General features: G+C 54.3%; 1 protein-coding gene across 2 annotated transcripts; it reads right to left on the bottom strand.

The window, feature by feature from the left end:
* Window positions 1-334: 334 nt before the first annotated feature.
* LDLRAP1 (low density lipoprotein receptor adaptor protein 1) lies at window positions 335-25,640 on the bottom strand. 2 transcript variants are annotated; one of them, XM_032300880.1, is made up of 9 exons: window positions 25,440-25,640; window positions 14,933-15,075; window positions 14,013-14,125; window positions 11,774-11,888; window positions 6,459-6,531; window positions 6,022-6,105; window positions 5,393-5,523; window positions 3,944-3,978; window positions 335-2,323 (listed from the first exon to the last, which is right to left on the bottom strand). In XM_032300880.1, exons 1-9 carry the CDS (start codon window positions 25,525-25,527, stop codon window positions 2,179-2,181), a joined length of 927 nt encoding a protein of 308 aa, XP_032156771.1. In that variant the 5' UTR covers window positions 25,528-25,640; the 3' UTR covers window positions 335-2,178. The 2 variants fall into 2 exon arrangements, with proteins under 2 accessions (XP_032156771.1, XP_032156772.1); XM_032300881.1 differs by having other exon boundaries at window positions 5,393-5,520.
* Window positions 25,641-25,958: the final 318 nt, after the last annotated feature.

Here is a 25,958-nt window from a genome sequence, read left to right as displayed (position 1 = left end):
ACAACCCCATGCGCACCACAGGGGACTCACAGCCCCAGGCCAGGCCCCTGCCCAGGCTCAGAAGGTTCAGCCGAGAGACCAGATTCCTGGTGTGGCCTCTGTGAGTCATCCAGAGGTGACCTCATCACACACACACCCAGTCGCTGGGTGAAAAGGAGGCCCACTGGGCCTTCAACCCCGGGAACCTAAGGACCATCACCCCTACCCTGCTCTCAGTGCTGCCCCTGGGCATATGGCCCCACCCAGTCTGTGGTCACTGCTGCTCCCATACCTAAAGGTCAGGAGCTGTTGGACGCTGCCAACTGTCTGCTCCATCTGATGAGTGCAGCTTCAATGAGTTTCAAAAAGAGAACATTTATTGTTTGTTTTTTCCTCATTAAACTTTCACAAATAAAGCACAGCAAGAGTTATCTACAGACACACAGGAGGCACACAGCCAGTCAGTCAACCAGAAATGGAGGCAAAGGCCAGTGTGGCTCTCACAGAGTAGCGCCTCTCAGGAGCCCTGGCCAGCCTCATGCCAAGGCAGGCCCATGTCAGGCATCGCCCATGTCACCTTCTGACAAACACAGAGGCTGATGCCAAGGAGGTGGCTAGAGTTGGGCCAAGGAAGTTACCCTCAGATTCTGATAAAGACCCTACGAATCCCACCCCACCCTCAGGCACCTCCGTCTGATTCCAATGCTTAGTTAAATAAGGAAGTTCTAAGGGAGGCTGTGTATTCCCTGGGGCTAATGAAACTTGCTCCAACACGCTGGCCACTGGGAGGCACCTGGGATGGAAAAGATGCTCCAGGCTTTCCTGGCTTTCAGGATGTGGGAACCCCACGGGGGCAGAAGGGGAGGAACGAAAGAGATTCTAAAGACAGACTGCTGCTGGTATGTCCCGACCCAGGGTCACAGTGTCAGGAAAGAGAACAGCGTGATTCTGACAAAGTTGGACTTTGTTTCACCCTCGGAATTAGCACACTTCAAACACTTGTATTTTCACGGAAATCAACAAGAGAGACAGCTAGCAGGACACGAGGCTTCTGCCAGTTCTGTGTGGAAAGGCACCAGATGGTTGTTATGAAACACATTTTGGTCAGAAAATAGCTGGGGTTTTTTGGTTCCTGGGAGGACAACAAAGCTAGAAGAAAAGGAGATGCGAGTTGTGTGAGGCGGAGGCAGAGAAGAAAGCAGCTTTGGTATCAGACCTGGGTTCTACTCTTCACTCTACCCCTTCCACGCTTGAGGCCTCAATTTTCTCATCCGTAAAGTGGTCACAAAATATTTCCAAATAAATTGAGGTGTCAGGTTTCACACATCATCCCAGGAAGTACGGAGAGGCGGGGCACAGAGACACTCACACAGACAGCAGAAGAGGGGCACAGCCTTGCATGGAGGGGAGAAGGCAGGGAGGGGCTGGCCCTCGATGATCCCCCCTACCCCCCTCAGTCCCTGGGAGCAGAGAGCAGCCAGTTACACTGGTTCCATTACAGGTGGAGATCATCCCCGGGGGCTTAGGTCCCTTCTCCGGGAGGAAGGGCAGAAGGAAAGCTCCATTCAATGCAGCACCATGGAGGAGCCCTTGGGGCCACACATGCTGTGAATGCTTTAAAGTGCCAAGCTGTACTGTCTTTGGTCAGGAGCTGTACCTCAGTCTCTAAGAGTCTGGGGTCCAGGGCTCAAGCCCTGCCTGCTGGGCCCTGAGGAAGGAGAACAAGAGAACACAGTCCTCTCCTGAGGCTGTGGGTGCTCTCCTGTGCTTGGGGGAAAAAAATCACTGAAATCCGAAGCAGGATGCCCCAGGGAAAATCGGGTCCTTAGAAAGAGAGAAGGGGCTAGGAATGCTTTGGTCACAGTCCTGACACCCGCGGCCAGGGCAGAGCTTGCTCCAGGAGCCGATTACAGCACTGCACACGTCACGCAGCAGGAGACGTGCCTGACACAGACTGGCTTCCGAGCATCAGCCAGAAGTCACTGAATAAATATTCAAGGCATCTTTCGGTTCTCAGAGAAAGAGCAGGGCTTAAAAAAAATCTCTCCCCTGCCTGACTGGCTACAGCTCTGATCTTCAGGCTGACAGTGCTGAGGGCTGGGAGAGGTGGCGGGCGGGTCTCGGAGCCAGCTCCCCCACAGCAGGTGGCTTTGGTCCGTCACGTGTCAGGGCCGCTTGTGTCCGGCAGGCCCCGGGCCCTCAGAAGCTGAAGAGGTCATCCTGCTCGGTGCCGCTGCTGTCAGGCTTGTCCCAGTCGACAGGTGAGAGGCACTGGGTGTAATGGATGTCCTGGGCTGTCAGGCCAGTGTCCAGGACCTGAGGGTTCGTCCGAGACTGGGCAAGCCTGGAAGGCAGAGCTGGGTGAGCCGACAGCCTGGGCAAGGGGTGGAGAGTCCCAGGAGCCTGCCCAGCCTGGCCGGCTCCAGGGTCAGATGCAAGAGGGCATGAGTAGGGAACCGCAGGGCACGGGGCCCAAGAAGCAGGAGAGGCGGAGGAGCCTCAGATCAAAGCACCGCCCCTTGAGAGTCAAGCAGGTCAGAAAAGTGAAGGGCAGCCAGCATTGCACCCACCCCCGGGAGAGGCCACAGCACCCACAGTATGCCCCAGCTCAGGTCATGCCCAGGAAAGAGGAGAAGGGGCAGTGCTGGTAAAGGGAGTGGCAGGGGCAGTGGGGAGCCAAGCCATGGGAGGGAACGGAAGATTCTTTGGCTGTAACTGTGTCAACACCATGCTGTTCAAAAAATAAATTTACAAAGGGAGACAACCTACATGTCCAAAAGAATAGGGGAGAGTCAAGTAAATTATAGCCGCTTGCCTTAAGAGAATGTTAGGCAGTCAGTGGAAGAGGTGTTTACGAGGAGGTTTTAACAGCCTAGAGCAATGCTTCTGACACGTGGCTGTTAAGTGAAAAATCAGGATCCCAAAATGCAAATACGATGAGCAGATCAATGCAAAATAATGTATATGTATAGGATTAGCATGAATTAAGCCCAAAACTCTGGGCTGTGGGATTATGGGATGGTGTTACTTTCTGTTCAATGCTCTGCTGATTTTCAAAATTGTTTAATAAAGAGCACACGATGCTCAAGATACTGAGGAAAAAAGCAAAGGAAAGATTTTTTTCAGACAGGGGTTGTAGTCAGCCAGTGAGGCAGGGAAGGTGCCACCCTCTCCCTGGGCTGGACCAAGGGGTTTCCATCAGTCCCTGGCAAAAAGGAGGTGAGGAGGAGGAAGGAGGAGAAAGGGCAAAGACCCTGACTCCCTCCACCCACTGGACCAAAAATTGCTGACCCCAACCCCAAACAAAGCCCCTGGTGTGGGAAGGCTGCAGGAGGCTGCGGAGGGTCTCGGAGAAAGTGAGGCCTGAGGACTGGGGCCCAAGGCTCGGAACCCTGAGCTGCCCAGGCCTCTCTTCAGCCACAGCCTTCTTAGTGGCATGTCCCCAAGCTCCAGGAAAACAGGGAAATGTCACCACCCTCAGGCTTTACCAAAACACTCCTCACTGCGCCTGACCCTCCCTGCTGTGGAACACTCCAGGGGCTTCATGAAGCACATTCTCCCTTCCCCCTTTCATACATGCAGTCCTCTGGAGGGAGCAACTCCTGCAAAATCAGCCCATCTTTGAAGGCTACGCCAGGCAGAAGAAATCAACTTGAGCTGCAGTGTGTTCCACTCAGCTCAGACTGCAGCAGAGCAGCCACCAGGAACAGTTTCTGACTCAACTGTAAGAACTTTCTAACAACTCTGGCCAACACTGGAAGGGGTTTCCTTCCCAGACAGTGAGCTCCCTGCCCCTGGAGGCACTGGGGTGATGGAATGGGGACTGCTGCTCTGGAAGAGGTCTGAGTGGCTGTGTTCTCAGGCAGGGCAAAGGTGTCTGGCGGGGGCGGGGGGCAGGGGGAAGGGTAGCAGGACCTGCCCACACATGCCAGGTCCCCCACCCAGCACAGGAAGCTCACATTACCTCGAAAACGCTTCATCCAGGCCATCATCCAGCTCCTTGGGGAAAACAAATCAGGAGATAAGAACTCTGAGTAGGGGAGCCCACATTCACAGCCGGGACTTATCCCAGCCCTGAGTATAAGCTACAGGGACTCAGGACACAAGCTCAGGTGGGCGCCTGGAGGCACAGGCTCAGACAGGCCTCCTGCCTGGGTGCATTGTCAGCATCTCAGCCCAAGGACCCAAAGCTGGAAATGTGGGAGAGGAGAAAGGAGAAAGGGTACATCCTAGGCCGTCTGGAGATCCAGGTGGGTTCAATGCCCTGCTCCACCACTACCTGCCCTGAGACCTTGAGCAAGTCACTGCTCCTCTTTGAAACTCAGCTTGGGGTAGTACATGGGGCGGGGGAAGAAACTCAGCTTGTCCTTCCGTAAGAGGAGAGAGCTGGACCTGATGACTCCCATGGTTTTCAAATTCCAAAAGGAAGAGGGTGGGGAAGGAGGTTTTCTTGCCTTCACTTACTTCCAAAAGTCAAGCCAAAATTCCAAGCTCATGAGGGATAAGTGATGGCAGGAATCCCACAGTCTCAGTGGAAAAGCGATGGGTGAGGTCCCTCCCTGGCCTCCTGGTGAGGATGGGCAAGTGGCAAGGGTGGTTCCCGAACAGCAGAGAACAGGCTCGAGGGACACCTGGGGATCCCCCACTAGCCAGATTTTTAAAAATTAAAGAGATGACAAGTTAACGTGACTCTGCAACAGATCCTGGGCCAGAAACCGGACACTGGAGGGACCCCTGGAGAAATGTGTAAGTTCATAGATAATACAATGGCATGGTATCATGTTTGTTTCCTGATTCTGACCACTGTAATGTGGTTTGCAAGATGTTAACAACTGGGGAAACTGGATGAAGAATGAACAGGAATTCTTTGTACTACTGTTATAACACAGTCTGAAATTATTTCCAAATGAAAAATCAAAATTAAATGTTGGGTTCCTCGGGGAGATTCTGTTGGCTGAGGTCATCACCCTCACTGAAATGAAAAAGGTGAGACAGAGAGGTCAGGGGGCTTGCCCTGAGTCCCTGAGGGGGTCAGGGACCAAGCTGGTGACTGCCCAAGTCTCTGGCTCCTCATTCAGACAGCTGAGGGGGAGGAGTGTCAGGAGCGGGTTCTGCAATACCAGGAACAAGGGCGCCTTTGGCTGGTCTTGTGGTGGGCAGAGCCGTGGATGCTCAGGCCAAGAGGCTAGGCATTGTGAGGAGACAGCTGTGCTGGGAGCCAAGCCTATTGGGGACACAGCCTCAGGTTCAAAAGGGACATTGTTCATCCCCCATCCTGGGCCTGGGCACTGCCGGGCTGCGTCTGGTCCTCCCAGAGGCCCACAAGTCATGGGTGCCAGGGCCTGGAGCAGCCTCAGGCTTGCCCAGAGGTCAGGCTGAGGATTACTGATCTGCTGGCCACAAAATCACTCACCCAGACAACGCTGCTGCCACTCAAGGTTTGCAGCCGTGGCGCCTCGTCCATGTTGCTGGTGTTGGCGCTGACTGTGGACAGTGGGGCCTTAGCCGTCTCCTCTAAATCCAGCAGGTTCCCAGTGGCAACCGCTGTGAGGGATCCGGTCAGGTGTGTTAGTGGGAGATCAGCTCTTCCTTCCTGGCCCTTCCTGGGCTATACTGGCCCTGACCCTCCCCTAGGATGTGGCCTTGCCCAGGCCTCCCAGCAGAGCCTGGCCCTGGCACCTCCCCACAGCAGCTGCACAACTGCCCACAGAGTGAGAACCTGCCCTCAACTAATGGCTTAGACTGAAACTTTTGTATTCACAATAGTTAAGTTTTCTTAAGTGACCACACAATAGTATGTTAAAAATATAGAAAGGCAGACATATATTTATATATTTGCATAGGAACATATCTAGAAGAAAATGCACCAAAATAAATGATTTCTTCCCCTTATCTACATTTTCTAATTGACCTGTAATGAATGTGTATTATTTATTTAACAAAACAAAAGTGAAAACCCAAGAGGCTGTCCCAGCCCAGGCAGGAGCAGAACCCCCTGGGTGACACACAGACCCAACACCCCCTTTCCCCATCAGGACTCACAGCTCTTCAAGGGGGCAGTGCAGTCTCGGCGGGCTGCCAGGATGTCCCCTCCCTCTTGGCCGGCTTTGTCCCTCTTCTCTTTCTCTGCAGGACCAAGGCATAACACGTTGGAGTCTGAGACCCCAGCACTCCGTCCCCAGCAATCACTGGGCTGGGGGTGATTAGCTGTGGCCAGTCTCAAGGGGCAGTTTTAGGTTTCCAGCCGGAAGGAAAGAAACTTTTCAGATGTCAGTTAATCCTCACAAGGATCTTGGGGAGGGAGATGGCTGTTCCCATTTTTCAGATGGGAAAACCGAGACTCGGAACAGTGAAGGGACCCGCTCACAATCACAAGCCAGGTGGGTGATGAGGCTGGAAGTCAGTCCAGACCTGACCTCAGGGCTTTTATCTGCCTCCCCACCTCCCACCACACCCACAAGGTAGATGCAAAGTCTCACCTTCTTTGGACACCTGCCAAAACTCAAAGGCGACTTTGAAGGCTTGGGCTACGGTGAGGGTGACAGCCTGTGCCTGAAAACAGGAAGTGGGGGTGGGGAGGGTGCAGCGTCAGCCAGGGCAGAGCAAGTCTGCACTGGAGGGCCAGGGACCCCAGGCCTGGCCCCCTGGCTCCCTCTCTGCAGCTTCTGCAGCTCCATCCCAGGTCTGGAATGCCTGCTGGGCAGAGCAGGGTCCTGGCTCTTCCCAGAGCTCCAAAGCAACCTGGGGTGTAATAAGCCCACATACACGCAAAGGCAGGGGGAGCCCCATCTTCACCATCTCTGGCCCCACCAAAGTTCTCACCCTCACTCTAGGGCCCCTGCCTGCAAAGGCTGTTCACCTCTCCTTTTTTTCCTTCCCCTTTGGGCTTCCCTAAATTCAATGAACTGTGAGGCTTACTTCCTCCAAGAAGCCCTCCCTAATTACCTGTGGACTTAACTTAGCCCTTGGAATTGGAGAACAGAAAAGTCAGAATTGGAAGGGCCCAGCCATTGCCCCAGATAAGCCACAGTCAGACAGGTAAAAGTTAGGTTCCAGTTGCAACTAGGCTGGGGTTTATAACTGGATCCCACAAAGAGAATAGAAGGCTTGTCAATTTCTAGACAGGAGCAAGATGTCAATGAATGCTCGGGGACCAAAACTATTTAGTGCTATAACCCACCAGTAAGGAAGGGCCACACCTTGGCCCTTCACCCCAGGGGAACTCCCACCCACCCCTTCAAACCCAACTCAGATGTCACCACCTCTCCTGTGACCAGCCCCAGGCTCCTCTAGCCCCACCCACCTCCCTCTAGCACCATGTATATGAAAGTGTCACTGGCTCCCATGCCTGTGTTCCCCCCCCAGCTATGTGCACCCTAAAAGCAAGAATCAGTCTGAACTTCCCTGCACAAAGCCTCCCAGAGGTGGCAGCAATGCTGGGTGAATGACACTTGTCTGAGGGGCAGGCCTCATTCCAGCCAGGACCTATCCCCAGCCCATATTCATCTCAACATCTTTCTCTCTCAGCCATTCCTGTCCAGGGTTAATCAGCTCGGCTTCTGGGAGTGGAAGTCCCAGAGTTCGTAGCTATAGCCGGAAACATCTAGCTTCCTTCTGAAGACCTGGCTAAGAGAAGAAAGCACCAGCCTCTTTCAAGAGCACAACAAGTTCAGGCCTCACCAGCCTCAGCCCCGATCACTTCCCTCTCCCAGACAACTCAATTTAATTAAGAAATGAACCTGTGACCACTGCCTTTAAAACTCCTTTTAAAAAAAATATTTAAAATTCCTAAACAAGCTGACTGATCCGTGCCAATTAAACGTCACAAAGTATAAAACCTCATTTGAATGTCTCCATCATTTACATTTCTGATGGAAGTACAGGCACTTTATGACAAAACTTAAATATGGTAATTAAGTATGAAACTCTTCGCAGCTGTTTACAATTTAAGCTGTCATGTCTGAATCAAGTTTAATAGACCCAGTTACCATTGAGAATTGCCCATGAACTAAAAATATGGGCTAATTACCAGCCCAAGTCAGATCACTATCCACCCAAGCAAGGGCTGGTCACTCAATGCGGCAGGGATATGAAAACGCCATTATTTAAGGCTGCTGGAAATCTGGGGACACAAGCTTAGACTGCCTTTGCATAAATCTGCTTGTTCATTTGCATACATTCCTACCCTTTTGCCCCAAAGTCCCAAGCTGTAAGTTAAACTGAATACAACCTAAGATGTGGATGTGTGTGCAGGTGGCTGCAAGCCCAGGCTGGACAGGGACTGGGAGAGGGGTGGGGCCCTGCTTCCTGGGGCGGCTGCAGGAATCCGAGCACCAGCATTGGGTGGAGGGACTGCTTGGGCCTGCCCAGGTGGGGTGCCCGCCCTCCTGACTGCTCTGGCCTGCGGGTCTGCCTTATTATCCTGACTAGATGCTACCTTGTCCAGTTTTTCATGTTCCTTGTTCCCAGGAACCAGGCTGCTCATGGCTCAAAAGGGGCCAGAAACTCAGACCAAGACAGTCACGTGCCCCCCCAACAGCCCTGCTGCCCCAGAAGCATAACCTTGCACAAGGATCACTCCAGGATGCCGATGGTTGTGGGAGAGAGAGCAGCCCGGCCCCGCGCTGCTGGGTGAAACTGGGGGTAGCACTTTGCTTATCATCAGCCCAGGCCCGGCACCTGCACGGCAACCCTGAGCTCCTCCACCTTCGATTTGGAGCCCAGAAGCCTCCTGGTTGGGCAGATGGAAGAGATTCCTTGTAGAAACCCTATCCTGGCTGTGCCCAGCAGGACCAGGGAGGGGAGACTCGGGGTGGCTGTACTGCCCCAGAGTTGAGCTAACTGGTGGGTGATGTAGAAAGGAGCCCTTCTCCTCCAACTTGAACAGGTCATGAACTCATTCAGGCAGCCGGGCCAGGAAGAATAGGGATGTGGGGGCCCCCAGCCACAATGAGTGAGGTTTTGTCAACATCCTGACTCAAGGCCCTCAACAGCCCGATTCAAGGCTGGCTGCAAACAGAAGCCGCCTCACCACCCACCGCAGGGGAACCATTTCATTTTGTGCCCGCACGTATGTTAATCCCGTGCTGGTGTGCACTCCCCGCCCACCACCCGCCTCCTTCTCTCGGCCTGGCAAACTCCTCCTGCCTCCTCAGCCTTCAAAGCCCCATTCAAGGTGTCTCTGTCTCAGGGACACTGACCCTCCAGTGAGATTTACTAATTTATACCCCAGAACCAAGCCCCCTGGGTTCCAGGTACTGAATCCTGGCTGTTCGCTACCGCCTGGGATGTTTTCTTTATGGCTCAGGCCAGGATAAATGGTGCCCAACATCTGTGGCAGAGCTGCCAGCAGGTCCAGAGGCTGAGGCAGCCATTCCATCTCCTGTCTCCCCCAAGAACATTTCCACTCAGCTCGAGAATCTAGGATTCCAACATGATGAGGCCATCAACACACTCTCAGCCCGCGCTGGGCTAAGACCCTGAGGCAGCAGGTGATGTATTTACACCGTGCTGGGCTGGGCTGCCTTGGCGAGGACTCTTAAGGGCCTATTGAAGCAGGGAGGCCAGGTGGCAAAGGGTCAGCCATCAACCCAACCACAGAGAAGAACACACTAAGAAAGATGAAGAGTTTGGGTGTCTGGCAGGGCCTCTTCTTGCTGCCAGGTCTAGCTCTGTTTTCCTTGGTAGCTGACCTCATGGCCTGAGGGTAGGCTGATTTCGCTCAAGTCTGTCTGAAGTCCTCTGGCCACAAGCCAGGTCTCCCTTGTCACAGCTGGGCTGGGACCGCACCTCTCTCTTATTCCCAGACCCCCATCCCAGAGGAAGCCTCTGCACCTTGGAAGGGCCCTCCCACCCAGGGCCAGCTGTCCCTGCCCAGGGTCTTCCCTGGTCAGCGGGGAGAAAGAGATGAACAATGGGGATATAATGAGCTGTGTTTTCAAGTCTGTGTGGCCTCTGAAAAGACAAAGCCACGAGTCACATCTGTGGGAACTCACAGGAGATGCCACTTCACGAGGCCCTGGGCAAGTGGCTGGTGACACTGAGTCTGCAGGAAAGAAACAAAGTGTTCAAAAGAACCTGGGGCGTTTCAGAACAACCCTGGAGGTCACGGAGGCAACCTCATTCTGCTGAGAGGCAAACAGCCCAGAGAAGGCCAAGATCTTCTCCAAGGCAACACAGCACATCAGCCAGGATCAGACCACTGGACTGTCTCCTCCTCAGTGCCTCTTCCATGACACCTGTGGTGGGCTGAATCGTGTGTCTGCTCCCAAGATGTCCACATCCTAATCCCTGAGACCTGTGAGTGATGCCTTGCACAGCACACAGCAAGCAGGCTTTGCACAGTGAGTGAGGTAAGGATCTGGCAATGGGGATTATCCCAGATTACTCGGTGTATCCAAATGTCATCACAAGGAGCGCTGAGGCGGGTAGGAGAGTCAGAGTTTAAAATAGCAATGTGACGACGAAAGCAGGAGACTAGAAGACGCTACATTGCTGGCTCGGAAGATGAGGACAGGCCCATGAACCCAGAAATGCAGGTAGTTGGTCTCCAAGCGGGAGAAAAGGTAAGGAAATGGATTCTCCTCTAGAGCCTCCAGAAAAAAACACAATCTTGCCCACCTAGTTTAGACTCCTGACCTACCTCTGTCACACAATACATAAGAGAATAAATTTGTGTTGTTTTAAGCCATTAGGTTTGCAATCATTTGTTACAACAGCAAGAGAAAACTTACATGTAATCTGAAGTGTGCCCTGATGCGCAGCAGGAAGCGTGGGGGCCACAAAGACTATGATGTACCTGACACATCCTTTGATGACAGGGGAGGGAAGGGGATCTTGTCTCCTAGGTTCCAAGGGCTATAGGGCTTGGGGACTAGGGCTCTCAGCTGTTAACAGAGGTAAACAGGTGCCAGTACTAAATCAATGGATGTCAGGAACCACCTTCTAGGGAGAATGCTCAGATCCTGGGGGTCTCAGAAACAAAAGCTGCAGTGCCAAAGGTTGACCCACTCCACTGCTTGCCCCCAAATACAGGACAAATGCCCAATGACCACCAAGGTTCCCACTCATCCCAGCTAGATGTGATCAGGGAGGTGTCCTGGAAATGAGACCAGGAACTGTGAGCTCCCCAGTCACACAGGGAGGGGAAGGAATGTGGGTTTAAACACTCACTCTACCCCTGGCTAGCTGGGTTATCCTAAGCAAGACAGCTGGCCTCTGACAGTCTGTTTCCTCATTAAACATTAAAAAGAAGAAAAAAAAAAAACAATGGAGAGAGTAACAGTTCCCACCTTGCAGAGCTGTGAGGACTGAAGAAAAGACCTGGAAGCCTAGCACTGGAATGGACACACAGGCGGCACCGAGAGACAGCCACTGCCCTCCACACTCCGGTCACAGCAAGCCTGGTCCACTGAGGGCCATTGCCACCCCAGATCCCCAATCTCCCATGTCCGAGGACCAATCCCTACAAGGCCCTGTACCCACAGACCATATTAAAGACAGGAGATCCAAAACAACCTCAACCCAACAACGTTATAGAGAGAAAGGGGCCCAGGCATGCACTGGGGACACGGGCTAACCACTGCCCACACCAGTCTGACCGGAGGGTTGCCTGCCTGCCTGCAGCCCCACCACTGCACCCCTTAGCTCTTAGCACCCACTTGGGATTCCCACAGATTTCACCCTCTTCTTAAGTGATGGTCACCTTTGGGTCCTGCCCCCCACACCAGACGGCAAACAAGCAGGGCTGCCAAGGCCACTGGAGCCTGCCCCAGCCCTGGCCCTCCCCACTGACCATCTTCCGCTTGGTGCAGAGGAAGGCGTGGCACTCGAGGCTCTCGTTGTGCTGGCTCTGGGCAATGTATGCAAACACCTTGTCGTGTATCTTGTCTGCTGTGCAATAGGAGATCCTGAAAGGCAAGGGGGAGGTATCACCGGACCTGGCACGGGGGCCTGAGCACATGTGGGATGCCCTGCGGGGCAGCTCCCCTGAACTGCAGAGAACCTGCTGTCCCCACTCCACCAGGGCAGACTCTGGGAATCCAGCCTTGGCCTCCAGGCCGGGCATCTGGGCCATCTGTGCAGGAGGTACACACACCAGGCAGGCAGGAAGGACTGGGGTAAAGACTGGAAGCAGGGCACTTTCCCCTCTCCCTCCCATCCCACACCGAGCCACACCCCAAAAGAGTAATAGCTAAACCCTTACCACATACCAGGCAATGTGCCAAGAGTTTTCTAGATCTCACCTCATGTAATTCTCAAAGCTACCCTCTGAGATGGGTTCTATTACTATCCACACTTTTCAGATGAAAAACCTGAGGCTAAAGACCTGAGCCCACAGAAGTGGTGGCAGAGTTAGGACCTGAGCTCAGAGGCCAAGGTTGCCATGCTGCCTCTGCAGGCTACATGCCAACTGACTGGAAGGGGGAGCAGAGAACAGGACACTGCCCTGCTCACTGATGCCCTTCACCTGGCCTCTCCCATCCCACCTACCCTCCAATCCATGCCCTTGCCCAGAGGTCAGGTGAGATCCAGGTCCATCTCTCTCAGGGTGACTGGGACCATTTGCAAGTTCTGGAGCTGTGGCCAGGGGTGGAAGAGCTGGAAGTAGGGATGGGGTGTGTGTGTGAAGAGGACCCAACAAGGAGCCCCAGTGGGCCTGGGAGGAGACACACAGCAACTCCCTCTGTATAGAATACCCTCTCTGCCCCCAGTTGCCATCTGTAACCTTGGGGCTACCCAAACCCTTGGCCTCCCACCCTCCTTCACTTGTCTGGTCTCTCCTCGTTGCCTGCAGTCAGCCTCAGAGTCTCGATCAGGGGAGGGGCTGGCAGCCCAGAGGTGGGACAGGAATGCCATAGACTCACCCCTCAACCATGTGGCCCCAGCTTCAGTCACAGGCATTGACACCCCAGGGGGCAGAGCCTGAAGGTGCCAGGTCCCTGCCTACCTCTTCTCCATCCCAGGGGGTCCACCTTCCTGCTCTAAATGCTACTGGGTCCTTGGTATCAATAAACCAGATCCTGTTATTCTTCAAGCCCCAGCAAGGTGCCACCTCCCCTAGGAAGCCTTCCTGGATTTCTCCAGACAGACCTTTCCTTGCCTTCTTGGAAAATACCATGCTCTATCTCCTGTTTCCTCCCCACTATTCCCAACTAGAGTGGAAGCTCCTTGAGGGCATGAGCAGGATCAGAGTCCTCATCTGGCACAGATGCTGGCAGAATAGGTATTTGAAAACTGTTGACTAAAGGAAGGCAGGTACAATCAGGTTGGTGAGAGGAAGACATCAGCCGGGCCCCCACAACACATATCTATCGACCCTACTGGCCTGTGCACCAGCAGGCTGAGCCATCTGCTTGGAGACAAAGCACGAGGATGGAGGGATGCCTGGCAGACGGTAGCCTGCTGGACAGGGCTCCAGCAGGGCGTCCTAGTTCCAGTTCAGCCACTACACCTCACTGTGTAGCCTTAGGCAATTCCCTCTCTGGGCCTCAGCTTCTCCATCTGTAAAATGGACCTGAGCTGTCCCTTTCAGTTCTGAAAAGCTACAACAGACCAGCCAAGAGAGAAGTGGGGATAGCCTGAGGCTCCAAGAGCTGACCAGAGGACTGACCAGAAAGACCATCTATACTCTGGCCTTGGACTCTGGCTGGGGCCTCCCCAGAATGCCTGGCCAGATACCTAGAGCCGAGTCACTGCATTCACAGCAGAAAGAAAAGGCAGTGACTCTGCAGTTCTTTGCTCCAAGCCTGACTCAGCAGCATGCTGGGGTTGGGGGAGGGCTGGCTCAGCTGTCTTCTCCAACTGGTGATGATAAAAGCAGCAGCTGCCACTTAACCAAGTGCTCATCGTGAGCCAGGTGCTGTGCACTCAGCGCTTTCTAACAATGCTGTGCAGCCGGATCTGTTCCCATCCCCATTTTATGGACGAGGAAACTGAGGCTCCAAGGTCACCCAGGTAGGAAGTGGCAAAGCCCTTCTCTACCCACTGCCCCAAGCAGCAGAATGGATGGGCCAACCCCATGCTGAGCGTACCTGTAAATAGACACGTTCTCAATGAGCTGGTTGGTGAGGTTGTCCGTCAGGATAATCCCCCGTGGCGACACCTTCAGAGTCACCTTCTGCAGCTTCTTCCCACTGGCCTTAGCCTTGGAGACAGACAGGAGTCAGAGGAGCCTGCTGGCCTCACTTGAGACCCACCCTTGTGGCCTGCACCTTGCTGCTCCTCAGACCCAGACACGGGGCCCGCCTCAGCTTAGGCAACTGGCAGTGGCATGGGGAAGACAACTCGGCCAGTGCTCTCTTGTAACAGAAACAGGAGCAGCATCTGCTGCTCCCTGAGCACCAGCTATCTGTCAGGCACCATGGATCTGTAGTCATCCTCCTTCTCCCCAGGAGGAGATGGACTCAGAGAGGCTAAGGGACTTGCCCAGGGTCACACAGCTAGGAGGGACAGCAGGCTCAGCACCGAGTGAGTTATCACAACCCAGCGGGATGACTCCTGGGGACTCTGTTCCATCCAGCGAGCTGAGGGGTCCAAGGCCACCAAGGGAAGTGGATTTAAAAGCCCCATGCTTGCTCAGAGCTTAGGGAGGGGGCAATCTGCTCTCTGATGGGCTATCCTGTCTCTCAGGCCATTGGGCAGGTAACCAAGGGAAAGCAACCTCCCCACCCTTCCCGGCACTGATAAGTCACCAATGCATAGGTAGGGAGCCTGAGCTGGGGATGGGGAGGCCAGAAGAGGACATAATGGCTGGAGGGAAGCCACTGACCATGACCTTGCAAGTCCAATGGTTCCCCTCTGTCAAGGCCCCAAAGCTGGATGGAAGGAGACTCAAGGGCAGGGCCAGGCTCAGACACACTCAATTGGAGAAACAAGCTAGGACGAGGGGCATCCGGGAAGAAGCTGGGCCTTGGTCTCTGGTTCCCCCACCCTTCCTGACTGGAGTGCTCACTGTAGCCACGATCCTCTTGATGGCGGCTGCAGACAGCTCCTCGCCCTTGGGCTGCTCCACCAGCGTCATGCCCAGGTACTTGAGGCTGAACAGCATCCCCTCCAGCAGCGTTTCCCGAGTGTCTGTCCAGTTCTCAGGCAGCTCTGGGGCAGGACAGGGTAGGCTCTCAGACCCTGCAGCTCAGGGCCCACCACCAGAAACAGCTCTCACCAGTCTTCTTTCCCAGGAAACCCCTAGCAGGGGATGGGGGTCTCTCCCACCACTACTGTCACTTTTTTTGGCGGGAACTGAGTTTCACAGTCACTCAGGCTGGAGTGCAGTGGTGCGATCTCAGCTCACATCAACCTCTGCCTCCCAGGTTTAAGCCATTCTCCAGCCTCCACCTCCCAAATAGATGGTCTCAAATTCCTGACCTCAAGTGATCTGCCCACCTCAGCCTCCCAAAGTGCTGGGACTACAGGTGTGAGCCACCACGCCCAGCCTACCGTCACTTTTAATAAAGAGCTAATGCTTTCCAGCACATACCAAGGTGCCATATTAAGTAGCTTTTCATAAAATATTCATTAATCTTCATAAGAACCTATGAGGTCCACTCTTTTATCAAACCCATTGACAAGCACACGGAGGCCATGGAGGCTAAATCACATAACCAAGTCCACAGAGCCAAGAAGTGCAAGAGCCAAGTTTCAAGCCCAATTTTCAAGCCCACAGCCCTAACTCTTTACTTTAATGCTAACACTTGCTGAGGGCAAATCATACCATTTCTAACTGAATCCTTAGTGCAATCCTGTGAGGTAGTGGTTATCCCCATTCTACAGATTAGGAGACTGAGGCTCAGGGAGGCAAAGTCATGAGATGAAGACCACATACAATGAGTCAGACTTAAACCCTGAGTGGTTCCCACAGCCGCAGCCCGCACTGCTTTGCTCCCTGTGTGCATCTGTAGAGACCAATAGGGGCATGCAGGAGGCCAGGAAGGAGACAGTAGCCCAGGGAGAGCAGGGTAGGGTAAGGGTCAGTGGGGAGAGGGGGAGGTGATTTCCCAAATCTGGGAAGGTTCAAGACCCACTCTGCTTCCCACCCACTGCATGGTCCTGGGGAAGCCCCCTCTCCTCTTTGGGACTAACACTGCCCGCCTCTCTGGGCCGTGGCAATGGCGCAGAGCAGGGTCCACATGGAGGGTCCTCTAAAAGCACTAACCACATGAATGTCAGGAAATGAGAGAATGAGCCTGGCTCACTGGGTGGGCAAATGGACCAGGAGAGACATGTGGAAAGAGTGGCCCACGATGTGGGTGAGGGTCCTGCAGAGGCAAATGGGCATGAGGGGAAGTGAGGGCTGCATTGGCGGTTTCTGACCATCCCCAGCTCCTCTGAAGGAGCTGAGGCCCAGAGGCACCACGTCACTCAGCTGGGAAGCAATGGGGCTAGCACAGGAGGGGAAGTCTCCAGGGATCCTTCCGAGGATCAGTTCACAAGGATGAACGAACACACCGCACTCCCACCTGCCAGGGCCCCTGCCTGTCCCCTATCATCCCCTCACAGATGCTGCACTTGTAGGAGGTGTTTGTTATGACTGCACCGTTTTACAGATGAGAAAGAAAACTGCTCTTTAGCCTCACACACAATCTTGTTAAGGACAGAACAGAATCCAGTCAGGAATCAGGTTCAGGGGCCACCAGAGACGAGGCCAGGGCCAGCTTCCCTAGACCATCCCCCAGGGAGGGGCTGGGAGATGTCCTGGGCCCTCCCTGCCTCCTCCTGGGGCCTTCCTCCCTGGCTCCGATTGAAAACCCACAGGAAGAAAGTTTAGGTATCCAGGGCAACTGAAGCTCTGGCAGGGCTGTGGGCCCCTACTACAAGGCTCAGTCTGGCTCTGGAGTTCTGGCTCTGTCAAGAGCAAAAGTCTGAGTCCAGGTGGCATCACCAGGTCCCCTACTCATTCTGGATCCCTCCTGGCCCTCTCAGTGCCTCTCCTAGAGCCCTACGCCTCTCCACAGCCAAACGGAGCCTTGTACACCCACATTTCTCTGGATTTGCCTTGAGCAAGCCACTGTCCCTCTCTGAGGCCATTTCTTCATCTGAAAGAGGGTGCAGGTGTCAGGGCTGGGGAGCGTTCTACAGGAACTTACAGGTATACCCAGTTCCCCTCATGCCTTGAGATCAGGTGAGCAGGGACTTACTGACTGGTCATCCAGAACCCGGCATGCAGCTAGCACTCAATACTCGCTCAAGGAAGCAATGATGAGGACAACTCCATCCCCGGCTCTGGCCCCAGGCCCACTGACCCCCCAGCCCTAGCCCTCATCCCTGGGCCTCCACCCCAACATGAGGCCGGGCCCCCACTGAGATGACCCCAAAGCCATTGACAGACAAACACAAAATATGACCTCATCCTCTGTCCCATCAACCACAAGCCCATTTGATCCTCCAAAAGAATCTGAAAGTCCCTGAGGTGTCCCCAGTTCTGGGTTGAGTGATGGGGCCCTGGAGCAACTCAGACATAGACACTGCTCTCAAGCTCAGAATAACAGTACAATCATCAGGGAAAAACAGAGCTTTCATTTAACAAACGTGCAATGATAATAAAGCTGTAGCTATTAATATCACCTCGCAGCCACCTTGCAAGCAGGCATTCTTTCATTCCCATTTTGCAGAGAGGAAACTGAGGCTCAAAGGACTGACTCTAAAGCCCACCTTCCTGACCATGAGACCATACTACCTTATCATGCAGCAAACTACCTTAATTGTAGCAAAGATCAGGTTTTTGGAGCCAGAGGCATTTCCTCTCACCTGGAATTAGGTATTCCTAATATCTAAGGCTTCCCCTCTGTAGGCTAAGATACCCAGACTACCACTTTCAACCTGAGACCCATGTAAGCAAGGACAGTACTACTGTGCCTATGGCCCATGCCCTTAGCAGACATTGATAATCAATTGCAGCTCTACTTCCCTCTGATCGTTTCTCAGCATAAGGCCCCAAGCAGGCAATACTAATTGATCAACGCTTGAACATCTCATTATCCATTCCTACCTCTGGCAAACATTCTCCACTCTCCCTCTCCAACCTCCATTTTCACGTCCCCATTCTCCCATTTCCTCTGGTTCAGCCCTTCCCCGGCCCCTTTCCAAAGCCACTTCCGCTCCCTCCATTCCAAAGAGCCAAAGCCTGCCAAGGTCAGTGGTGATCTCTTTGCTGTCAAAACATTCCCTAGTCCTCCCTGGCCTCTGAAATGTTTGGCATTTTTCTGCATTCCTCCTTGCCTGGTTTGACCCTTCTCCTCCTCTAACTGCGTCCTTACAGACTGGCTGCCACTCATCAGCCTTAGGCCCTCAGCTCAAGCCCCTCAGTTGACAGATGATACAACTGGAAGCCCAGACAGGGATGGGACCTGTGCAAGGACACATGGCAAGTCATAGGGACCCTCCTCACCCCGACCAGTCCACTATAGGCAAGTTCCACAATGAACAGTGATTGTGAGGGAATTTTAAGTTTCCCTGTCTCTTCTTCCACAATATCCCTCCATACCCCCCCCCAGAAGCTCTAACCATGCAAAGCTTCTGTATCATAATGTGACATTTACTTTCTAACGTCTGTGCCTTTGCTCAAGTAGTTCCCTCCATCCTAAATGCCCTCCTCTCTTCACTTGCTCAAACCCCACACATCCAGCCTCTTCCAAGAAGCCTCCTTTGAGGCAACATAGCTTCATGGTTAACAGCATGGAACTTAATCCTAAAATATCAGCTCTGATGTTTCATGCCTGAGTGATCTTGAGTGAGTTCATTACCTTCCCTGAGTCTCAGTTTTCTCATCTTTAAAATGGGAGAAACAGGTCTGACTCCTGGGGGCTGTTTTGATCCTTGCATAAGTTTATAGAATGAGATAAAAAAATAAAGTGTCTTTAGCAGAGGGGCAGGCCCATGGTAGGTGGTCAGTACACCTTCCAATAGGGCCTCATCCCTCCTGTGGGCAGGCTGCTAGTGCCTTTCTTGAGTGCAAACCTCTTCTTCCTCCCATAGCCACACCACGCACTACCCGCACATGACTTTCCCTAAAAGAACCTGCCATTCATGTCTGCTTCCCCAGGACCTGGCAGGGAGGTGTACTCTGGCACAATGTGGCGTCCAGTCTGGTCCTGTTTCTCCTTTGTCCCCCATGTTCCCAGGCCCCACTGAGATGCCCCTTTCCCTCTAAGAGGCCACTTCCCTCCTGTGGTCTGTGCACACGATTCATCTCTTCACTAGATGTAAGGCCCTCGTGCCCACACCCTTGCCAAGAAACCAGCACCTGGGAGCTCTCAGTCAAGGCTGACTTGTAGGGCTCAGGGCCATACCCGCCCCACTCAGCAGCCACAGCCGGAGGCCTTCTTCCCAGGAGGAGCCCAAGGCTTCAGGAGGTACTCCCAGAGGCCCCCGGTCAAATACAGGCCTGAGTGCACAGCCCTGTTCCGGCCCTAGTTATTTTTGGCCCTGTGGTGGGTAATGACTGCGCTATTTTAACATTGCAATTTTACAGATGACCTGCTGCCGGAGTTAGCTGGGGACAGACCATATGCCTGGTCTAAATTACAGCTGTGAATGCACGCTCTTTCCTCATTAAGGCCCCCCCGAGCCACCAAGGAGTCAGAGCTGGGCTGAATGCCCCTGTGCCCCTTCTGCTGCTCCCAGAGACCCAGCCTGGCTGGTGTGTCTGCAACATCAGAGCTGCAGCCAAACCCAGGGGCCAGGGGGAGATTCTGACTGGGGCTCTGCCATCTAGCCTCCTCCAGCCTGGTGGGGAGGTGGCCTCAGAGGCCACAGAGTGACAAATCTCAGAAGGGGGCTCAAGCTCTGCCCTGACCCGGAGTGTGGCTGCTTCTCTGGATTGCAATTCTATCTGACAAATGGGTTCAGCCCCGCAGGAGCATCATCAGAAGTTTCTGGGTGTGAAAAGTACTAGGAAAATTTCAGAAGTCAAAGCTGTTGAAATTGACATCAAAAGAAAATAATTTTTTTTTTTTTGAGATGGAGTCTCACTCCATTGCCCAGGCTGGAGTGCAGTGGCACCATCTCAGCTCACTGCAACCTCCACCTCCCAGGCAAGCAATTCTCCTGCCTCAGCCTCCTGAGTAGCTGGGATTACAGGCGCATGCCACCATGCCCAACTAATTTTTTTAAAATTTTTAGTAGAGATGGGGTTTCACCATATTGGTCAGGCTGGTCTCAAACTCCTGATCTCGTGATCCACCAACCTTGGCCTCCCAAAGTGTTGGGATTATAGGCGTGAGCCACAGCGCCTGGCCAAAAATAATTTTTAAAATGATAACTGTAGTAGCTACCATTTCCTAAGTACCTAGTTACACAGTAAGAGAAAAATATGATATGGGCTCTGGAGTTCATAGTCACTGAACCTCCCTGGACCTTAGTGTCCTAACTTTAAAACAGGAACAAGACAGGCACAGTGGCTCATGCCTGTAATTCCAGCACTCTAGGAGGCTGAGGAAGGACTGTTTGAGGCCTGGAGTTCAAGACAAGCCTCAACAACATGGTAAGCCTTCATCTTTACAAATAATAAATAGCTGGGTGTAGCAGTGTATACCTGTAGTCCTAGCTACCCAGGAGGATCCCTTGAGCCCAGGAGGTCAAGGCTGCAGTGAGCTATAATCATGTCACTGCATTCCAGCCTGGGCAACAGAGTGAGACCCTGTCTCAAATAAATAAATAACGGGGACAATAAGAGTATCCACCTTGGCTGGGCACAGTGGCTCACATCTGTAATCCTAGCACTTTGGGAGGCCAAAGCGGGTGATCACTTGAAGTGAGTTCAAAACCAGCCTGGCCAATATGGTGAAACCCTATTTCTACTAAAAATATAAAAAAATCAGTTGCGTGCAGTGGCAGGCACCTGTAATCCCAGCTACTTGGGAGCCTGAGGCAAGAGAATCACTTGAACAGGGGAGGCGGAGGTTGCAGTGAGCCAAGATCGCACCACTGCCCTCCAGCCTTGGTGACAGAGGGAGACTCCATCTAAAAAAAACAAACCAAAACAAAACAAGAGTATCCACCTCATGGGGTTGTCTTGAGGATGAACTGAGTTCACACCCAAGGTGCGCTTAGAACCTTGTCTGGTACATAGCAAGTATCACAAGTGTGAGCTACTGTCATTACCAATGGTCAAGTCCAAAGAGCTTTTGTCCATGGCCATTCTCATATTGAGAAAAGAGTGAAGGATAGATCAGTGTGCCCATTTCACAGCTCAAGAAGCTCAGAGTTGGACCATGGCTCATGATTGACAGCATTGGGACTCCAGTACACACCTGCCTCCTGCAGCCCAAGCCCCTGGGTGGGGTCAGGCAGAGCCCTGCAGGGCTGCTCAAAAAGAGTATCTGACCCTCAGTGAGCAGTGGGTGACCTGTGACTCCTTCAAGCCACATGCCCCTCATACAGCACCCAGACCAGTAAGAAGCAGTCTCAGGCTCTAGTTCAACATTCCCTGCACCTGCTGTTCGGGAATGTTGGCTGGAACGCTCTTCCCAGATTCCTCCCTCCTGGGATTCACAGGTGTGTATCAAGTCACCTTCTCAGAGAGGCCTTCCCTGGTGCTGTCAGTGGCCACCCTTATGCCCTCTGTACACCATTTCCATGTTGTCACCTGACTGCCAGCACCTGCCACTCTGCCTGCTGGAGATGCTGTGGCTGGCACAGACTGGGGAATGAAGGCCTCCTATCCCCAGCAGTCCTCTGCATTGGGCTGCAGGGAACTGCCCCTCAGGTGGAACACCCCTGAAGAGCACATTCTCCACTGCCTCCTACAGTTCCCAGCACGGGGTTAGGTTCCAGGAGTCCCTGCGGTAATTTGCTTGCTTGCTTATTTATTTATTTGAGATGAAGTCTCACTCTGTCACTCAGGTTGGTGTGCAGTGGCGCAATCCTGGCTCACTGCAACCTCCACCTCCCAAGTTCAAGTGATTCTCCTGCCTCAGTCTCCTGGGTAGCTGGGATTATAGGCCTGTGCCACCGTGCCAGACTAATTTTTACATTTTTAGTAGAGATGGGGTTTCACCATGTTGGCCAGGCTGATCTCCAACTCCTGACCTCAGGTGGTCCGTCCGCCTCAGCCTCCCAAAATGCTGGGATTACCAGCCACCTCGCTCTGCCGGTAATTTGCTTTATATAATGTTCACTTTGTGGACTCCCCTTCCTTCTCACTTGTCCTAACAATTACTTCCTGCCATCTCTTCCCAAATAAATGACTTGCACTCCAATCCCTGTCTCTCAAAGTATCCAAATGAAGACACAATCCTGTCTAACAAAGCTGTCCTATCACTTCCTTACCCTGCTTTATGTTTGTCCTGCCACCAGTGTCCGCAACCACACCACTGATCCACCCCCTTGTCGTGATGCACCGGACTATAAGCTGGGTGTCCAATCTTTTAGCTTCCCTGGGCCACATTGGAAGAATCGTCTTGGGCCACACATAAAATACACTAACGATAGCTGATGAGCTTAAAAACAAAACAGCAAAAAAACCTCATAATTTTATAAATTTGTGTTGGGCCACATTCATTTGTAATATCTTTTATTATAAATATTACAAATAAACATGATTACATCCTCCCTTCCTTGCCTTCCACCATGAACTAGCTTTACTGAAACCTGCACCTTCTATTTCTTCACCCCTTCTCTTTGGGTAAGCACCACCCACAAAGGAGCCAGAGGGCCTGAGTGATCCCAGTACCTCTGGAAAGGGTGCTGAGGGGCCAAGGTGAGCCACTCTTCAAGGCAGCTGGAAGAAAAATGCCCGGCCAGGGACTGAGATCGAATATTGATGGCTCCCAAGGGGATGGGAAAGCCGTGTGTGGGAGAGGAAAAGAGCCCTTTCAAGGTCAGGACAGCCAGGAATCCACTGCAGGCATGAGGCTGAGTGGAAAGAAGCCTGGGGCACCAGCTTTGCTGTGTGGCCTCAGACAAGGCGCTGCCCTTCTCTGGGCTTGTTTCTCCACAAATAAGCAATGCTTATGCTAATTCTAGTGAGGACCTTGAGGGGAAGAAGCTCACAGTGGAGAGCAAGGGTCAACCTAATCTTAACTCCACTGGCTTCAGTTTGGCCTCAAAACTCGACCACAGGACCAGGTCCAAGGCCCAGCTGGGTCACAACCCTGAGCAAGGTGGGCCTAGCACTCCCACCCCGACATCCCCACGGCCCCCGCTCTAACCTGTGGCCACTGCCATCAGGGGCTGCTAGCCCAACCTGGGGTGGGTGGGGCCTGCTCCCAGCTCCTCCCAGGGCAGAGTCCACCAGGCACACTGGTAAGACCCCTGAGCTGGGGGAATCTGGAGCTCTGCCTCTTAGATGCCTGTGTCTGGGGCCAGTGATTCCCTGCCCTGAGTCTCAGTTCCTTTGCCTCTAAAATGGGCCTGCTCTGACACCTCACAGGAGTCAGTGAGAGAATGGAAGCAAAAACACAGTGTAAAACATAGTGACAAAGGTAGTAGTTACCATTTATCAAACTCTTTCTCTATGCCAGGCAGACGCAATTTCATTTAATCCCCACAAATAGTTGGAGACAGGCGCTACTGTTATTTGCAATTTACAGGTGAGGAAATTGAGACTTCATCAAGAGGGACAGGTGGGGCTCGCACAGCCCTCCTTCCAGGTCCAGAGGCTCCAGGACAGCACTCTGGGCTTCTGGGGCCTGGAGGGGGAGAGGTGCTCCTCTCCTTTCCTCCAATGGTGCAGACAGGCTCTGGGCCCCCAAAACCCGTCTCACCACAGTACTAATCATGCTGGCAGCGTCTGTAGGATAGGCAGAGGACAGAGAAGCAGGGGCAAGAAAGCCACCAGTTAGGAGGGAGCATCATTACCAATAATCTCCTTGACACTCCCGCCAGGTAAGAGTTTCTATCCCCATGTTGCAGATGAGGAAACCAAGGATCAGAAAGGACAACTGACTTGCTCAAGCAAGAGAAATCCTCTTCCACCATCCCAAGTGGCTACCTCTTCCCCATCCTCGGATTCAGAGATGTTTCTAGCTTCCCTTCCCTTGCAAGCCCCCATTCCTTCAAAACCACTTCCCTAGGGGCTGCCCCACCACCCTCCCTCCCTCATTCCTGGAGAAAACCGCAGGGTTCTCCCACTGGAACAGATGGCCATTCTCAGAAGTCCTGGTCAAACCTTGCCAGTTTTTAAAGGGCTATTCTGGGAGGCAATCAGTATTGATAAACGGTACATCCCTGGCCTAGTGTCCCAGCCCTAATGGGTCTCTGAGCCCACCCCACCAGCAGGCACCAGCCCACATTCCCAATGCCAATGCCAGTCTCGGCTGGGAGGCAGCCACAGCTGAACAGCAGAGTGGGGCCAGAGTAGGAGCAAGGCGGGCCCTCTAGGCCCAGACACGCTGGCACTCCAGGGACCAGGGAGCTCGAGCTGAGCTGCCGGAGCCCTATAAGGCCAAGAGGGGATGGGGTGAGGGAGTGCCGTACTGTCAGTTGTTTCCTGGTGAGGGGAGAGGCTGTGGCCCGAAGTGGGTGGCAGGGAGGTGGCAGTGTGCAACAGTGCTGGGCTTTGACTCCAAAACCCGCAGGAAGGTGTGACCCCAGGCAAGCCACTCTCTTCCCCCACCAGAGAGACCTGCACAGGTCTGCGGCTTCAGGCTTCAGGGGAAGGTGCCAGGTAACAAGTTCCCTGAGCGTCACCAGAGACAGGGGGAGAGAAAGGAGCCCGGGGGAGGCCCCTCCCAGCCTCCCAGACGCCACATGGAGAGGTGGCGGCGAGTCTGCCGTTTGCCTGGGCGCCCAAGGGACTTCGGAAGTCCGAGGGGAAAGGTGCGAGAGAAAACAGGTTTCAAAAATAGCCGGGACGCCAGCCTGGACTCGGCTACAGGAAGGGACGTAGGGGTCTAGATCGCCTGATGTGGGGCTCTCACGAGGCACCCCAGGAGGGGCCTCGCTCCCAATTTCAAGAACGTATCTGCGACTCCGGGCTAACACCTGGGTGGGTGTCTGGACACCCGGAGTCAAAAGTTGGCCCCCTGGGTCGGGCAGGGGGCGGAGGAACGGGCCAGTGGGCTCCCGCCCGCCGCAGCAGCTGGCTGGGGCGCAGGGGTGCGGGACGGGGGCATCTTCCCAAGCCCCTGCGCCCGCTCCTCCTCTCCCAGGCACCGACGCCGAGCGCCTGCCACCCCCTAGCTGGGCAGGATAGCGGCGCTGGAGGTGCCGCGGGTGGCGGGGACCTCTTCTCCCCACCTGCACCCCACCCCATGCCGGCTGCACCTGGGGACGCCGAGCTCGGGCTCCTTCCCCAGCGCTGCCCCTCCTCGCAGCGGCACCGAGCGGCCGGGGAGTAGGTGCACAACTTGACCCCGGCCGGCTCCTGCCCCGCAGGGCCGGGGAAGGGCCACGCAGGGACCCGAGCGCCAGCCAGGCCCCGCCTCTGCCCAACTTGGCCGCACTCGGGGCGCCAGCTGAGGCCCCGCGCGTCTCTGCCCGACCCCGGCCCGGCCCGGCCCGGCGGACGCGCGCACACTCACTGCGGTGCCGGCCGCCGCCCCCCAGGCTCTGTTTGGCCAGGCTGGGGCTCCGGATCAGCGCCCGCCCCGCGGACTTGAGCGCGTCCATGGCCCACTCCAGCCGTCGCCGCCGCTGCCGCCGCCAAAACTCCGTCAGGAAAAACTTTCCGCCCGGCCCTGCAGCGCGCGGGCTGCGCGCTCCTCCCCTCCCGGCGCGAGCTCTGGCGCAGCGTCCGACGGGGCGGGGCGAGGGAGGACAGGCCCCGCCCCCATGCGGCCCCGCCCCGCCCCGCCCGGCCGCTGTCTCTGAGCCCGGGTCCAGGCACCAAGCGCTTCTGAGGCGGCACGAAAACACCTGGAGATAGCGAATCGCAAGCCCTAGACGCCCTCGCTTTCCTCCTTCTCCCCAATCCCCACCCCGTAGGGCCTGAGGGTCTGAGAGCAGCGGCCTAGGGTTTCCAGTGACCATTTTACAGGTGGGGAGACTGAGGGCTCCAGTGATGAAAGGTCTTTTTCAGGTACAAGAGCAGGGCGATGTCC

Source organism: Sapajus apella, unplaced genomic scaffold, assembly GCF_009761245.1.
Source record: "Sapajus apella isolate SASKATOON/1434 unplaced genomic scaffold, GSC_monkey_1.0 scaffold43, whole genome shotgun sequence".
NCBI classification, from domain to species: domain Eukaryota; kingdom Metazoa; phylum Chordata; class Mammalia; order Primates; family Cebidae; genus Sapajus; species Sapajus apella.
This window is presented reverse-complemented; position numbering and strand designations above follow the sequence as displayed.

What these genes read in the sequence shown, in the direction of transcription:
- LDLRAP1 (XM_032300880.1), bottom strand. Translation starts at nt 25,527, where the DNA reads ATGGACGCGCTCAAGTCCGCGGGGCGGGCGCTGATCCGGAGCCCCAGC. An exon ending in GGGCGGCGGCCGGCACCGCA is followed by an intron (nt 15,076 to 25,439) that starts GTGAGTGTGCGC and finishes GTCCTGCCCCAG; the next exon opens with AGCTGCCTGAGAACTGGACA. An exon ending in TCTGCACCAAGCGGAAGATG is followed by an intron (nt 6,532 to 11,773) that starts GTCAGTGGGGAG and finishes TCCTGTTTTCAG; the next exon opens with GCACAGGCTGTCACCCTCAC.